Source organism: Schistocerca cancellata, chromosome 1, assembly GCF_023864275.1.
Source record: "Schistocerca cancellata isolate TAMUIC-IGC-003103 chromosome 1, iqSchCanc2.1, whole genome shotgun sequence".
NCBI lineage: Eukaryota > Metazoa > Arthropoda > Insecta > Orthoptera > Acrididae > Schistocerca > Schistocerca cancellata.
The window spans coordinates 613,593,718-613,609,949 of NC_064626.1; the positions used below are offsets into that span (position 1 = coordinate 613,593,718).

At 38.2% G+C, this 16,232-nt stretch overlaps 1 protein-coding gene across 1 annotated transcript in view; it reads right to left on the reverse strand.

The window, feature by feature from the left end:
- The window catches only part of LOC126090234 (ATP-binding cassette sub-family C member Sur), a gene marked incomplete at its 5' end in the record, with an annotated part of 407,614 nt that overhangs the window by 52,576 nt on the left and 338,806 nt on the right, over positions 1-16,232 (reverse strand). The window contains 2 exons of the mRNA XM_049906975.1: positions 6,937-7,064; positions 7,148-7,385. Coding sequence (XP_049762932.1) covers positions 6,937-7,064; positions 7,148-7,385 — 366 coding nt within the window. The remainder of the gene's footprint in view (positions 1-6,936; positions 7,065-7,147; positions 7,386-16,232) is intronic.

Consider the following 16,232-nt stretch of genomic DNA (forward strand, 5'->3'; position numbering starts at 1 on the left):
GAGGGTTGAGGTCAGGAGAGTGTGGAGGCCATGGAATTTGTCCGCCTCTACCAATCCATCAGCCATCGAATCTGTTGTTAAGAAGCGTACGAACACTTCGACTGAAATGTGCAGGAGCTCCACCGTGGATGAACCACGTGTTGTGTCGTACTTGTAAAGGCACATGTTCTAGCAGCACAGGTTGAGTATCCTGTATGAAATCATGATAACTTGCTCCATTGAGTGTAGGTGGAAGAACATGGAGCCCAATCAAGACATCACCAACAATGCCTGCCCAAACATTCACAGAAAATCTGTGTTGATGACGTGATTGCACAATTGCGTGCAGATTCTCATCAGCCCACACACATTGATTGTGAAAATTTATGATTTGATCACGTTGGAATGAAGCCTCATCCGTAAAGAGAACATTTGCACTGAAATGTGGATTGACACACTGTTGGATGAACCATTCGCAGAAGTGTACCCGTGGAGGCCAATCAGCTGCTGATAGTGCCTGCACACGCTATACATGGTACGGAAACAACTGGTTCTCCCGTAACACTCTCCATACAGTGACATGGTCAACGTTACCTTGTACAGCAGCAACTTCTCTGACGCTGACATTAGGGTTATCATCAACTGCACGAAAAATTGCCTCGTCCATTGCAGGTGTCCTCATCGTTCTAGGTCTTCCCCAGTCGCAAGTCATAGGCTGGAATGTTCCGTGCTCCCTAAGACGCCGATTAATTGCTTTGAACGTCTTCCTGTCGGGACACCTTCATTCTGGAAATCTGTCTCAATACAAATGAACCACACCACGACTGTTGCCCCGTGCTAATCCATACATCAAATGGGCATCTGCCAACTCCACATTTGTAAACATTGCACTGACTGCAAAACCACGTTCGTGATGAACACTAACCTGTTGATGCTACGTGTGGTGTCACAGCCAGACACCACACTTGCTAGGTGGTAGCCTTTAAATCGGCCGCAGTCCGTTAGTATACGTTGGACCCGCGTGTCACCACTACCAGTGATTGCAGACCGAGCGCCACCACACGGCAGGTCTAGAGAGTCTTCCCAGCACTCGCCCCAGTTGTTCAAACGACTTTGCTAGCGATGGTTCACTGACAAATTACGCTCTCATTTGCCGAGATGATAGTTAGCATAGCCTTCAGCTACGTCATTTGCTATGACCTAGCAAGGCGCCATTACCAGTTACTATTGATGCTGTAAAACATGTACTGTCAAGAGCGATGTTCACCAATTATGGATTAAAGTTAAGTATTCCAGCAGCTACGTATTATTTTTGCTAGTCTCATTTCCCTGTCCTGTTCCAGACCTCACGCCAGCCTGCGTGAGCTTAAACGCGTGCCTTTCGGCTTCCTCATAGTGGATTGGCTGTCTTGCCAAGCCACAACACTACGTACTGATGTGCTTGATGCTAGTACTAGTACTGTAGAGCGATGAGTTGCATGTCAACACAAGCACCGAAGTCAACATTACCTTCCTTCAATTGAGCCAACTGGTGGTGAATCGAGGAAGTACAGTACATACTGACAAAACTAAAATTAGCTCTAACATGGAAATTAAGCATTTCCGGACACATTTCCACATAACATCTTTTCTTTATTTGTGTGTGAGGAATGTTTCCTGAAGGTTTTTCTGTACCTTTTTGTAACACCCTGTATATACTGTATGTGTTCTAGCTGGAGGCAGTTTGCTCCATGCTCTTGTATGTGCAAGTGCTGAATAAACCTTTGTTAAGTGAAGTTAGTGTTCGTCTTTCATCACACCATCTTCTATGGGACATGATTCTGGTGGAGGTGCTGGGTATTGGAACTTATGATAGCACACATTATCGATTACACAGTGGCTCCCATCAGGCTATGACAGAGCCACTGTTTATGTGGCGAGAAACCCGAGTTCAAGCCCTATTCAACAGACTGCAATCTACTGGAGACAGAAGAAGAAGAGGACGTTATGATGACAGCAACAGTGTGCCACCACATGAGACATCCTTCCAAGCTCTCTGGTGACAATGGCCAAGATCCAAACAAGTGGCTGAAGGTATATGAGCATATAGCCAAATTTAACAAATGGGATGAAACTGTGTGTTTGGCTAACCCATTTTTGTACTTGGAGGGCACTGCCAAGCAATGGTATGAGAACAGTGAGGAGAAGTTCAGAAGCTGGGAAGTGTTCCAGGTGGAACTGAGCAAGTATTTCGGCAACTCACAATCACAGAAGTGCAAGGCTGAAGATAAAGTACAGGGCGCAGCGTTCAGGAGAAACTACAGCATCCTATATTCAAGACATCTTGGAGCTGTGTGAAATAACGGATCCTAGAATGAAGGAGGAAGATAAGGTTGCACATCTCATGAAGGGTGTTGCTAAGGACATGTATCAAGCCCTACTCCTGAAGGAAGTTTCGATAGCAGACAACTACATAAAATGATGCCAGTATATAAAGACAATGCATCAAAAATGAATTACATGCAACAAGTTTGAACGGCTTCCAAACATATTATCGAAGTCTGTGATGGAGGAAGCAACTGATTTCACAAGTGTTCTTCATCAGGTAGTGAAAGAGGAAGTTCAGAAGGCACTTGGATTGCACGGCAAGCAAAAAACCGAGATGCTTCAATAGATCATAAGGGAGGAACAGACATTGAACCCAATCTCTCATCCTTCATTTCCCTTTAAAATGGTGAAAAAGTTGAGACCCAGGTGAAGTTACATTCTAACAATGCCACATGAGGAGCCTGTTTGAGCACCAAGGAAGACTGATATCTGGAGGACCCAGGATAACCAACCAGTGTGTTCCCACTGCGGACAATGTGGTGCACTATTGTCGAGAAAGGCGGTGGATATTTGATGATGCCCGCGCCAGAAGACAACAGACCAATCTTAGCTGATGCCAACTCAGCAACAACGAAGGTGAACAAAAAGATGTGGGTGCAGGAAGATGTAGGTCACAATCGCCGCAAGCTAGCCACTGAGAGGACACTCCCCAACATGCCAAGCAAGGTCTCCATTACCATTTAGAAACTCCAGATAATCACCTAGCTGCTGCAATCTGGGAAACTAAAGGGAGCGACCTTCCTTGAAGGTGAGAAAAATCGTCCGCCTTCGATCACTATAAAAATGATAGGAAACTACGTCGATATCCTCATGGAAGGACATTCAGCCAAAGCTCTTGTGGACTCTGGAGCATCATACTCAGTTATTTTGGTGAAGTACCGTCACCAGTTGCAGAAAACCATATTTGCCGACAGCAATGTACCATTCATGTGGGTATAAGTGACCACACACAGCCCTTAGAATTCATCGTCTTACAAGAGTGTAGTCATAATGTCATTCTCGGATGGGACTTTTTGAAAGCTTCTCAGCCAATTATAGATTGTGGTCACTCTAAGATTATGCTAGATGAGATGAGATACTGTGGACAGGAAGATGCACATCCAAGTGTGTGGAGACTATGTGTACTGGATGAAGTGATCATTCCTGCAGTCAGCGCTAGTAATGTACGTAACTGTCACGGGTCATGCCATGCACCAACCCATGGATCTTGTAGTGAAATGTAAGGGAAGCATACCACTGAAAATAACTTGACCATCCCAGACTCTTTCATCTCATTTAAGAATGGATTCAGTGAATTGTGAATAGTTAACTGTTGCTGAGAACTAAAGATCCTTCCAAGATGCATGTGCAAAGCAAACACTGAGCCATTAATTGAAGAACAGCTGAGCGTCATAGAAACCTCCCATGCTGAGTCTGTAGGCAAAATTAGCACTACCACTACAAGACAAGATCTTCTAGCCTATCACCAGATCTCACTAAGGAACAACAGAAGAGTTCTCTGAATGCTTCAATCCACAGATGAAGAGCAAATGAGACACATCTATTGTGAAGCAGTGGATTAGCACTGGAGACCATCAACCAATAAGCCAGAAAGCATATCATGTGTCAGTAAGGGAACGTCAAATAATTCATGACGAGGTAGAGAAAATGATGAAGAATGAGATCATTCAGCCTTCGCAGAGCCCATGGTTATCACCAGCGGTCCTCATCAGGAAGAAGGATGGCAGTTGGCGCTTTTGTTTTGATTACAGGAAGCTTAATAAGATAACTAAAAAGGATGTTTACCCTCTTCCACTAGATTGTCTGAAGGTGGCTAAGTTTTTCTCAATCATGGACATGTACTCAGGATACTAGCAAATCGAAGTAGTTGAGGCTGATCATAAGAACACCTCATTCATCACCCCTGAGGACCTGTATGAGTTTAAGGTAATGCCGTTTGGTTCCCTGGTGCATGCAGTGTGAGGCAACTGTGATGATGGACACTGTGTTTCCATTACATCCTGATGGTGTGGACGATGACTACATCGGCCAGGTGTTAACCAGAGCTGAGGAAGCTTGGCAGTTAGCTTGACTCCGCACGCTGCAGGCTCAAGAAACCGATCACTGAAGGTATGTTGTGAGCCACCGCCCTGTTGTTTACCAGCCTGGTGACCTCGTCTGGATCTTCACTCCTGTTTGGAAGATTGGTCTCTCTGAGAAGCTCCTCAGGCACTACTTTGGACCTTATAAGGTTGTAAGACAGTTGTCTGATGTTACTTATCTTAAGGAGGGAGCAATGTCGCAGAAGAAACAAGTAGTACCATGGTGTAGTGGTTATAATACTAAACTGTTGCATGGAGGTTGTGAGTTCAAAACTCACCTGGACTGTACAATTTTAACTTCTATATTTGGTTCTAGTATATTCTAGAAGTATCCACAAATGTCAAGCATCATTGTATTGGAATGTTCTGTAGCTGCATATATACTGTATGTGTTCTGGTCGGAGGCAGTTTGCTCCATGCTCTTGTATGAGCAAGTGCTGAATAAAGCTTCGTTAAGTGAAGTTATTGTTCGTCATTCATCTAATTATACCATCTTCTACGTGACAATATGTCATTAACTGCCATTCTAACCCCGAATTGTAGGGGTAGGAGACTGGCTATATAAGGTAGCCATAGGTCACTGCAGGATTTTTGATCTTCATCAGTGGTGGTGAATGGTCATCAGTGAATCATGCTCAGTCAGGTTAATGCAGTGTTTGTTTTGGTTGGCATGCAGCCTCATTCATGAACTGTGGTTAACTTTGCAATAGGGTTAGAAGACAGAAATATTTCCTATATTCAACTTTATAATGCTTATTCAGCTTTATGAATATTGTATCAGTGATTTTAAATACACAACAGTCTACTGAAACATTTTAAAATTTTCAACTATTTAAATACTTAGACAGGAACAAATCAAGATAAATTTATTCAGTAATGCATCACCACCAGTGTTCCAAGAAACATTTTGCTGCAGCAAAATCACTTTTTGATTTGTATGATTGTGTCTTTTTGGGAAACTGAGTTTAGTATTTGGGTGTAGGAAGGGGTAGTGTTGCATGAAACACATTAGCTCAACAAATAAATCACTTTCTTAGGCTGAAAATAGTTGATAAGGATAGTTAATGCAACTATCAGACAATTCTTCATACTCTGGAGATTGTATAGATGGCTATTCAAAAATACTGTGTATACGTTTCAGTGTAAGGAATGGTTGTAGTTGATAGATACTGATAAAAGAGACTGATAATCCATTAGCATAAGTCTCATTATATACAGGTTCTCTGTGGGTTTACACCCAACAGGTCAAAATCAAACATTCTAACTGCCAACAAAAGGTAAAGCTCTTCCAACTTTATCCATACAGAAAGGAACAGTCACGTGTTTGAATATTGAGAATCTCAGTTATTAAAGGGAAACAAAACAAGGATACTAAAAATAAAATGAAGTGCATATTGTTTACTGCAAGTGAATGCTGGAACACCTCTTCCAAAGCTTTTTGAATATATCCAGGAGTATTAGTCAAGGAGATATCTCTGTGTGATTTTATTTCATCATGCTAACAAAACCAGTTTAATAGCGGCAAATACATATTTGTTTCTTGGGAGTTACTCTCTTAATTTACTTTTGCATCCCCCTTGAAGTAATGATCCTACCTGATTTCTCTCCCTTCATGATACTAAAAAAATCATCTGTAAGCTATTTTTTTGAATTCTTGAAGATGCATGCTTGCAAAGAGTTCTTAGCAAACTTCCATAAAAGGAGTACTGTTCAGTCCTCATTTAAGTAATTTGGGAGACTATACTGGTTCATACAATGAGAGCTGCTGTACTCTGAGATAATGAGAAGGTAAATTTGTAATATCAGAGATATGTTTTACTTCCCTAGCATATGAATGAATAAGTTTTGCATGAGTGAGACAAGGCATGTCTAAGAGAATTTATTATATATACTGTGAAAAATGTTTTAGTTTTTTCTACATTGATTTTTTTTATCACTAGCATTTGTGAGCACTAAAGATTTCTGTTTTGTTCATCTTCAGAACCGTTTTAGGCATTTGCAAAATGTTTCAACACAGTAAACTTGTCACCACATTCTGTTATCATCACATTTTAATAGTTAAATTATATGTTTTTACTTTCCTCCACAATAACATTTGTGTTCAGACTTTCCCAAAGTATTAGCACATATCCGGTGTGTCTGAGCAACAAAAGTCTGAGTGAGTTGACCTTTTCTTTGATGCAAATAAATCACAGTTCTCCTTTCATCCTTGCTGCCTCCCCTCACAAACCTACTCCCAACCACTGCTACAAAGGACATATATGCATATCCATTAAGCTGTAATTATTTGTGTACTTATGCAGTAGAAGACCATTTGCAGAATATGTTACGTGCTTTCAACATTGGGGAGCATTATTTATGTACTTTTTGTTCTCCTCCCATCTCTCTCACTCTGCTTTTTTTCATCCACCATTCAAAACCTCAATAAACATTGCTTCTTCTAAATATTAGTTATTTGAACAAAAATTAATCTTAATTGCAACTCATTTGACAAAGGTCTTTTACTTACTTTTTGTCCAGCTGGTATATGGAGATTTAAGTTGTGAATAACTGACTGAGAACCAGAATCATATCTCAAGGATACATCTTCGAACACAATATCACCTTCCATAGGCCAGTTTTTTGGTACTTTAATTCCTGTTGTTATAAAATAATAAAAATCATGAATCAGGTTAATGAAGTCCCCTTCATTTAATGAAGGAAATGTTCAGTGCACTCACCTCTATAACGATAGTCTTCTGTTGGAATCATTGCACACTTGTGGACTCTTTCCACTGCACACATGTACATCTCCATGTCAGCAAGAAATTTTACTACCCAGTTTAAATATATAGGAACCAGCAATGTGTAATTTACTGCTAATCCCACAAGTGCTGGTGTGATATAATTTGGATATAGCCATACTGATACTAGGGCAGCAATTATTGCAATGAAAACTATTACAGCACCTAAATAATCCTAGATGAGAAATATAAATAAAAAATGTGTCACACAAATGTATAAACCTGTTGCACCATAATTCATAAATAGTGAATTTAATCAAAGAATGTTAATGTTATATCATCTACAGCAAAAATTCTTTAAATCTTAAGTATAGTTTTTTTTTTGTAACAAAACTTGCAATTCTTTCATTCCTTCTGTAGCTTATAGCTTCAAGTCCATCCATAATTTGAAAGCATATGAGAAATAATATAGTATACCTTTATCCATGTTATTATGAATGACAGTATTAAAAAAAGCATGTGATGCTTGAGCTTCTGTATTTGCAAGTAAAACTATAATGGAAATCCCTGGATGCAACAACACATAAAATAAGAGAAAGGCAACCACTAACCTATGGAGCACAGGAACATGTAGTGGAAGATTGCATTACAGAACTAATTAATAAATTACATGGCTACTTGTAAGCTACACACAACAGATGCAATACAAGTAACAAACATCATGACAATTGTACTAATACATGATGCGCTGTGCCTATATAAGCTGTATCTTATACATCAGTTAAAGGGCAAGCACATTTTCTTCGTGAAACATGGTGTCCAACCCTATTTTCAAATTAGAAAGCAAATGACCCCAGATAAGTTCATTTTTATATACTTTATTAGTGCCCACTGTGTAGAGAGAAATATTTATTGACTCTGGAGTAATGGACCTTGGTCTTTGAGATGGGTATTGCATAGTTCAGCTGAGTTTTACTACTATGAAGTAACAAATATTCCATTACATGAACATTGTTTTTTCTTATGCTTTTCTATGTTCCACACACCAGCCCACTCCCGTATCTTATGTATTATTTCACCCAGGAATTTCCATTATTGTTATAAGTTGGCTCTCTTCCTTCCCATATCATTATATCTCTGTTATTGTCTTTCTTTACTTATCTACAACTCATTGTCCATTCTTTATTCTTTAATATATCTGTACTTTCTTCTCCTCTACAGTAACTGCCTTCAAAACAAACACTTGCCGCCCTCTGTTGGTGAATACTGTTTTCTGTTAAGTGATTGTATGCTCCACACAACTGTCCACTATAGGTGTGTGGTTGCCTTTCCCTTATTTTACATATCTAAATGTAACAGTTTTGTAGGTTTTGTTTCTTCTGCAAAATGATGAGCTGAAGTAGGGACACTCTAGAAGTATTGCAATTTTGATGATTTCCCATTGTCAATAGAAAGGCCTAACATAATTATTTTAAATTTCATGCAAGCCTAGTCAAAATTCTTTTGGGAAATGTGTTGAAGTAAGATGAGTGGAAACACTGTAGTTTTCTTTTTTGCAGCTTCTTCTTCATCTGAAGTGGGTTAATGGAATCGCATTTTGTTAAGATGTGTATGTGGAGGGAGGGGGAGAGGGATGTTCAGCACACTTACAGCCAATACTCAAACAAAGAACATTTATTTCATAATGCAACAATAAGGATTTTCACATGAGATTGTTAAAATGATGTTAATTTTCGAGCTCTAAGCAGCATGGTTATCAGTGTCCTTGCTAAATTAAAACAAATAAAATCATTATCCAAAAGCAGTGATATTGTGATGATATTTTCATGGAAACAAACTTTTTTTATTTATCTTGCTGTATACACAGGAGACCATCATCTGGTAATGTAAAATGTGGCTAATTTTCTAAACAATTCTGAGCTCCAAGACAGGAGATGTCATTCATAACTTCTTTATTCAACTGAATACCTATTACAAATATATGTGGATAAGTAGCTACAGTGAAAAATTAAAGGAAGCAAAATTAAATAGTATGGAGTAGATGAAAGCAAAGTAACATACCCGATTACAATGGACCTGAAGAAAATGAAATTCACACAGTCACATCTGAAGCTAAACACAAGAAACAGAACAACATGAACTGTGGCACAAAAAGTGCAGGTGTATTTAAATCAGCTAATAAAAACCACAGCAAAAAATCTTGCAGCATCCCAGATTTGATGGTGCCTGTTTTGAAATCGAGTAAAATAAACAACGTATCAAATGCAACAGATAAAGAACAAAATGGAACACAGAGTCAAGAAATACCAAAAGAAAAACAACACACATCAGAATCCATCCTGACAACTAAAATATATATAAATCCATTAAAACTGAAGGCATAGCGAAACTTGTAGCAAGATTCAACCAGACCCTCACCAACACTGAAAACTGCAGTAATTTGTCAATGGGGTAACTTTGCAGTTCTCATAGGTGTTCCAATGATATATACCATAATGAAACAGCTGCAGCAACAACAGCTCTGAAGACAATACAGGGCTAGTTAACAAACACAAATGTTATATTATTTAAAATCCTCATGGCTATGATTTAATTGAATCCTCATGTGTAAACAGAGAACCATGTGTAACCAAACCTAACAAGTATTTTGAAACAATTTGCAAACAGTTTAAAAATGTAATTCTTTTAGATATTAAGGAATGTATCAGTTGTAACCATCAACCCTCTGACAAATGTAACTGCTTGAGAACTTTCCATACAAGACATGGTCAAGGGCTAGGTGTATTAGGAAAGAGACTGCTGGCCCAAAAAATATTTAGTATAGTAAATAAATTATCTTGTATTGGCAATTTAGATTGCTTGTTTTGTACCAAGCCGCCTGAAAGGGACACTAAGGTGAGCTGTGAACCAAATATAGGTGGCTTGACTTTGATGTATCAGAATGTACAAGGACTAAGCAACAAAATGTGTGAGCTGGAAGTAATTTTAAACTGTAATTTTAAGGAGGTTTCTGTGCTGTGAGTACAATATTGAAGTAAGAATACGGGCTTTTCTGACCATATGGCTTTCAAAATTATGGTAAGGAATGAGAACAATAAGAAATGCACAGTCACTGAAAAATATGTACAAAGAAGACTTATTAATGCAAACAACATAAGGGTTTTTAATAGTATGCTAAAAAAAATGCAGTGGGACATAGAGTAAACTGATGATGTAGACAAAAAGTATGAAAGTTTTCTTACTGATTATAAGTATTGCTAAGATGTGGCATTCCTAGTAAAAAGAAAGTCAGTGAGAAGACAAATGCATGGGTAACACAAGGGATTAAAAAATGAGCAATCACCCTTAGAAACCTAAGCAAACATGCTAAAATAAATAAAATAATAAAACCATAATATAGGAAATATAGAAGGGTCTATAGGAAAGTTTTACAGATGGCAAAAAGGCTAAGGAATGATTCATACATTAACAAGGGAAGCAATAAATTAAAATCGATTTGGAAGGTTATAAACAATAGCATAGGAAAATGTAAAATCAAGACCCATAATTTCAAAATTAAAATTAAGGGTAAAATGACAGAAGATGCTCAACAGATAGCCAATATATTCAATGAACATAATGTGAATATAGCACCAAACCTAATTAAAAGTCTGTGCAATTCAAACAACAAAAACATAAAAGTACCAACTTGTGAAAAGACAATGTTTCTGCACCCAGTAACAGAATGTGAAATTAGAAATGCTATTAATAAACTAAAAAATAAAATGTCTTCTCGTATTGATGGAATTCCAGACAAGGTAATCAAACATAGTTTTTCCAGTATAGATACTCATCTAACTGACATTAATAATACTTATTTCGGGACAGGGGTGTTCCAATCAAAACTAAAACTCTCAACGATAAAGCCACTTCACAAAAAGGATAGTACAGCTGACATAAATACTTATAGGCCAGTGACAGTATTGTCAGGTTTTTCTAAAGTAATTCAAAGAGTAATGTATGAAACGTTAGCTAACTTCCTGAATAAAAATCAAATACTGACTAATACTATAAAAGGGTTTTGAAAGAACAGACCCACAGAAACGGCAGTCTTCCAATTCTTGAAAATGGTCCTAAATGCCTTGGACAAGAATGAATTAAGCTGCAAGATATTCTTAGATTTATCTAAAGTGTCTGGTCTAATCAGCCATGGATTATTGCTTATGAAACTAGAATTTTATGGGGTCTGGGGACTTGCCTTCAAATGGTTCAAGTCTTATCTCTCTGATAGACAACAGAAAGTGCAAATACGTAATGAAGGCAAAGAGTATCTTAAAAAAAACTTGCTAGGGTTCCATGTTAGGCCCTCTGTTGTTCTTGGTGTATATAAAAGATTTGCCAGGCCATCTGACAGTTGCAGAAATGGTGATGTTCGCTGATGACACTAGCATTTTCATAAAAGGATACATCGAAGATAATCTGCAGCAGAGTGTCTCTAGGGCAATAAATGAGACAGGAAAATGGTTTAGCAATAATGATTTGGTCATAAATAATGCTAAAACGATATTGATGAATTTCAGTAATATTGAAAGTAAAGCTAGAAGAGGAGTAAAAGCTGAGTTAGGGAACTATGTTATTGCACAAGCTTCATACATAAAATTCCTACATATATGGGTGGATGAGCACTTGATATGGGAAAAGCATCTAGAAGTTTGGAGTAAAAAACTAAGTAAATGCTACTATGTGCTAAGAAAGCTTTGGGACTTTTGCAACACTGAATCATTGCTGTGTGCCCATTATGCTTATACAAACAGTTTGCTTAGATATGGTGTGATCTTCTGGGGAAATACAGGTATTGCAAAACAAGCTTTCAAACTTCAAAAAAGGGCTATTAGAATAATGAAAGGGGTTCCCTGTAGAGAGAATTTAAAATAATGACTCTTCCTTGCTTATACATCTATGAATATGTCTGCTTTCTGAAAACTCACCAGGAATTTTCAAAGAGATTATTTTCACAGAGGAGTGCTCTACCAAAAAAGTGTAAACTATCAGCCCAAAATACTTTTTAGTGCATTGCCTGCTACAATAAAGAAAGTTAAAGAATTTCATAAATTCAAGGTAGAACTTAAACAATTTTTACTAGCCACATAGTTTTTATAACATGGAAGAATATCTGAACATGGAAAAGTAATATTATTTATATATACTGATATAAAATATTTGTATTTATTATCCAAGTTTTTTAAACAAATTAAATATAATAAATTATGAGGGTTGCAACTTAAATAGTGGCAACTATTTATTCGCAACTGATACAAAAGTTACATTTTTGCACTTGTTACAGTCCTTCAAAGTAGTCACCAGCATTGTGTAGAACCCATTGCCAGTGATGTGGAAGGTGTAGTATACCATTACTAGAGCCTGTTCTGTTTATGGTGCAAATGGAGCAGTCTACTGCCTGTCAAATCTCTGGAAATGTTCTGAAGTGAATACCACAAAGTGGTTTCTTCATCTTTGGAATCAAATCAAAGTCACAAGGACTTAAGTCCAGGGAGTATGGTGGCTCGTACAGTACTTCCCAGTACCATCGATGGAACAGAGCAACCACAGTTTGTGATGTATGCACCCACGCATTGTTGTGCAAAATGATGGGTGGGTTGTGCAGAAAGTGTCGCCGCTTCTTTCACAAAGCTTGTCGCCGGTGATGCTCCAAAAATGAACAGTAATATGACTTAAGTCCTTGTGAATTTGATTTGAGACTGAAGATGAAAGAACCACTTCATGGCATTTGCTTCAGAACTGTTCCAGAGATTCGACAGGCAATAGACTGGTCCATTCGCACCATCAACAGAACAGGCTCTGCTAACGGTAAACTATGCCTTCCACATAGCTGGCAATGGGTTCCACACAACACTGGTGACTACTTTGAAGGACAGTAACAGGTAGAAACATGTAACCCTTTTGTATCAGTTGTGAATAAATAGTTGCCACTATTTAAGTTCCAACCCTCATATATTGTAATTGACTACATCTATACAATGTACATTGTTAATGGATGAATAAAGGGATTGATTGATTGAACTTATATGGATATAACTGAGAAATAAATTCCTGTTAACCACCTCACTGGTTATAAAAGTGTCCGGGAAAGACATCATATCTGCTAATACACCAGCAGGGACTTAACCTGTAGGATTAGTGACTGTTCTATCTCTTACATTAGGTACAAACACAATCCATTTCACCATAATCATAAACTTCCTGCATGGCAACTAATACCATGGTTTATTTTCACCTAACATTGCAAGCAACAAGAGGCTTAAGCATCGACTGAATAATACTGAAGTGAAAGCTGTTTCAAGCATGCTTTCTAAGATCATTTTTGATAGTCATCACAGTTACTTCAGATGCCAGCATAATCTATGGCTGTGATTGTGGTGTGCAATGGTGATGACACAAGGACTGCTGTTTGAAATCGGTGATGTACACTGTAGAGAATATCAACTGGTGCAATCTCTATCAAATATGTATTACAAATAAATACATCATTCACACAGCTTTTGCTCTCACATTTACTATCACTGATTCTTCTCAGATGTGCATATGCAGCAAATCACCTTGATGCCCCAACATTGTGAGATCACAGCTTGGAATGTCTGTCAGTTCCCAAAGTTCAGAAACTAAAACAATCATTCTGCATGGACTGCCATGACCTACTTCAGGCCTAATATGGTTTTTACAAAGTACAGTCAAACGCAATTTCATCGTCACTTACACTCTGGAATTTGTCCAACTCAAATTCTTTATCACTATGGACCCACTTGATACCTGTCAATAAAGTCAATATGACTAGTAATGAATACAATGGGATGGTTACAAGAATTCCTGTTAGTCACAGTAGCATGCTCCACTGTATACTCCAAGATAATTTTATAACAAGTGTAACAGAATTACTCTTGACTATGTAGGAAGGAATGGCAGTGAGTGGAGTATAATGATAATCTGTTATCACATGCTGTCCAACTGTCCCTCCAGTGACTCATTTGTCCACTGCTTTATGAGCTCCCGCTGCTGTTGAATTTATGAAATGAAAGAAATTATGCCTCTCATCTAATTATACATCAAGATAAAACCACACTGCCTGCCTAGTAATAGCAGCTTCTCCTAACTGAATGATTAGGTTTGTGTTTAATGAAATTTCTTCTTCAAGACTATATAGTTAGTCTTGATGGTAGCAACAGTTAATATATTATTCCTATACCATTGTTGCATTTCATCAAGGGCACCACATGCATGTTCCTTTAACAGCTCTAGAGTTGGCAGAAACCACTACCAACAGATCATGTGGATAGGCAGCTATTTATTTATTTACTGAATGGCAATACAGAGTAACATTGCATAGGATATTAAAATATACAAATATAAAACCATAAGAATACAACATACATTACTAGAAGTTGTGTAATTTCATATTATATTTCTATGAACATTGCATTGACTAGGTAATTTCAGAATTTTGCTTTGATCAGATCTCTCAAAGGTCCTTCATACTTCCTTGTTGGGCACTCTTGCATTATGCGGTCTATAGTGTGGCCAAATTCCCCACAGCCACACATACAGAAATTGTAAAGCCCCACCTATGTTTCATGGAATTGCACTTGGACCAGCCCATCCTTATTCTGTTCAGTCTCGTCCACACATTTTTATTTATTTATTTTTTTTTTTTTTTAAAAAGATTCATTCCCAGATACTCTTGGTTGGAATTTACAATATCTAAAATCCTACCCCCATGAACCATGGACCTTGCCGTTGGTGGGAAGGCTTGCGTGCCTCAGTGATACAGATGGCCGTACCGTAGGTGCAACCACAACGGAGGGGTATTTGTTGAGAGTCCAGACAAACGTGTGGTTCCTGAAGAGGGGCAGCAGCCTTTTCAGTAGTTGCAGGGGCAACAGTCTGGATGATTGACTGATCTGGCCTTGCAACACTAACCAAAATTGCCTTGCTGTGCTGGTACTGTGAACGGCTGAAAGCAAGGGGAAACTACAGCCGTAATTTTTCCCGAGGGCATGCAGCTTTAGTGTATGGTTAAATAATGATGGCATCCTCTTGGGTAAAATATTCCGGAGGTAAAATAGTCCCCCATTCGGATCTCCGAGCGGGGACTACTCAAGAGGACGTCGTTATCAGGAGAAAGAAAACTGGCGTTCTACGGATCGGAGCGTGGAATGTCAGATCCCTTAATCAGGCAGGTAGGCTAGAAAATTTAAAAAGGGAAATGGATAGGTTGAAGTTAGATACAGTGGGAATAAGTGAAGTTCGGTGGCAGGAGGAACAAGACTTTTGGTCAGGTGAATACAGGGTTATAAATACAAAATCAAATAGGGGTAATGCAGGAGTAGGTTTAATAATGAATAAAAAAATTGGAGCGTGGGTAAGCTACTACCAACAGCATAGTGAACGCATTATTGTGGCCAAGATAGACACGAAGCCCATGCCTACTACAGTAGTACAAGTTTATATGCCAACTAGCTGTGCAGATGATGAAGAAATTGATGGAATGTATGATGAAATAAAAGAAATTATTAAGGTAGTGAAGGGAGACGAAAATTTAATAGTCACGGGTGACTGGAATTCGAGAGTAGGAAAAGGGTTCAAGAATCTTAAAAGAAGGTTGTATACATGGAAGAATCCTGGAGATACTAGAAGGTATCAGATAGATTATATAATTGGAAGACAGAGATTTAGGAACCAGGTTTTAAATTGTAAGACATTTCCAGGGGCAGATGTGGACTCTGACCACAATCTATTGGTTATGAACTGTAGATTAAAACTGAAGTAATTGCAAAAAGGTGGGAATTTAAGGAGATGGGACCTGGATAAACTGACTAAACCAGAGGTTGTACAGAGTTTCAGGGCGAGCATAAGGGTACAAGTGACAGGAATGGGGGAAAGAAATACAGGAGAAGAAGAATGGGTAGCTCTGAGGGATGAAGTAGTGAAGGCAGCAGAGGATCAAGTAGGTAAAAAGACGAGGGCTAGTAGAAATCCATGGGTAACAGAAGAAATACTGAATTTAACTGATGAAAGGAGAAAATATTTT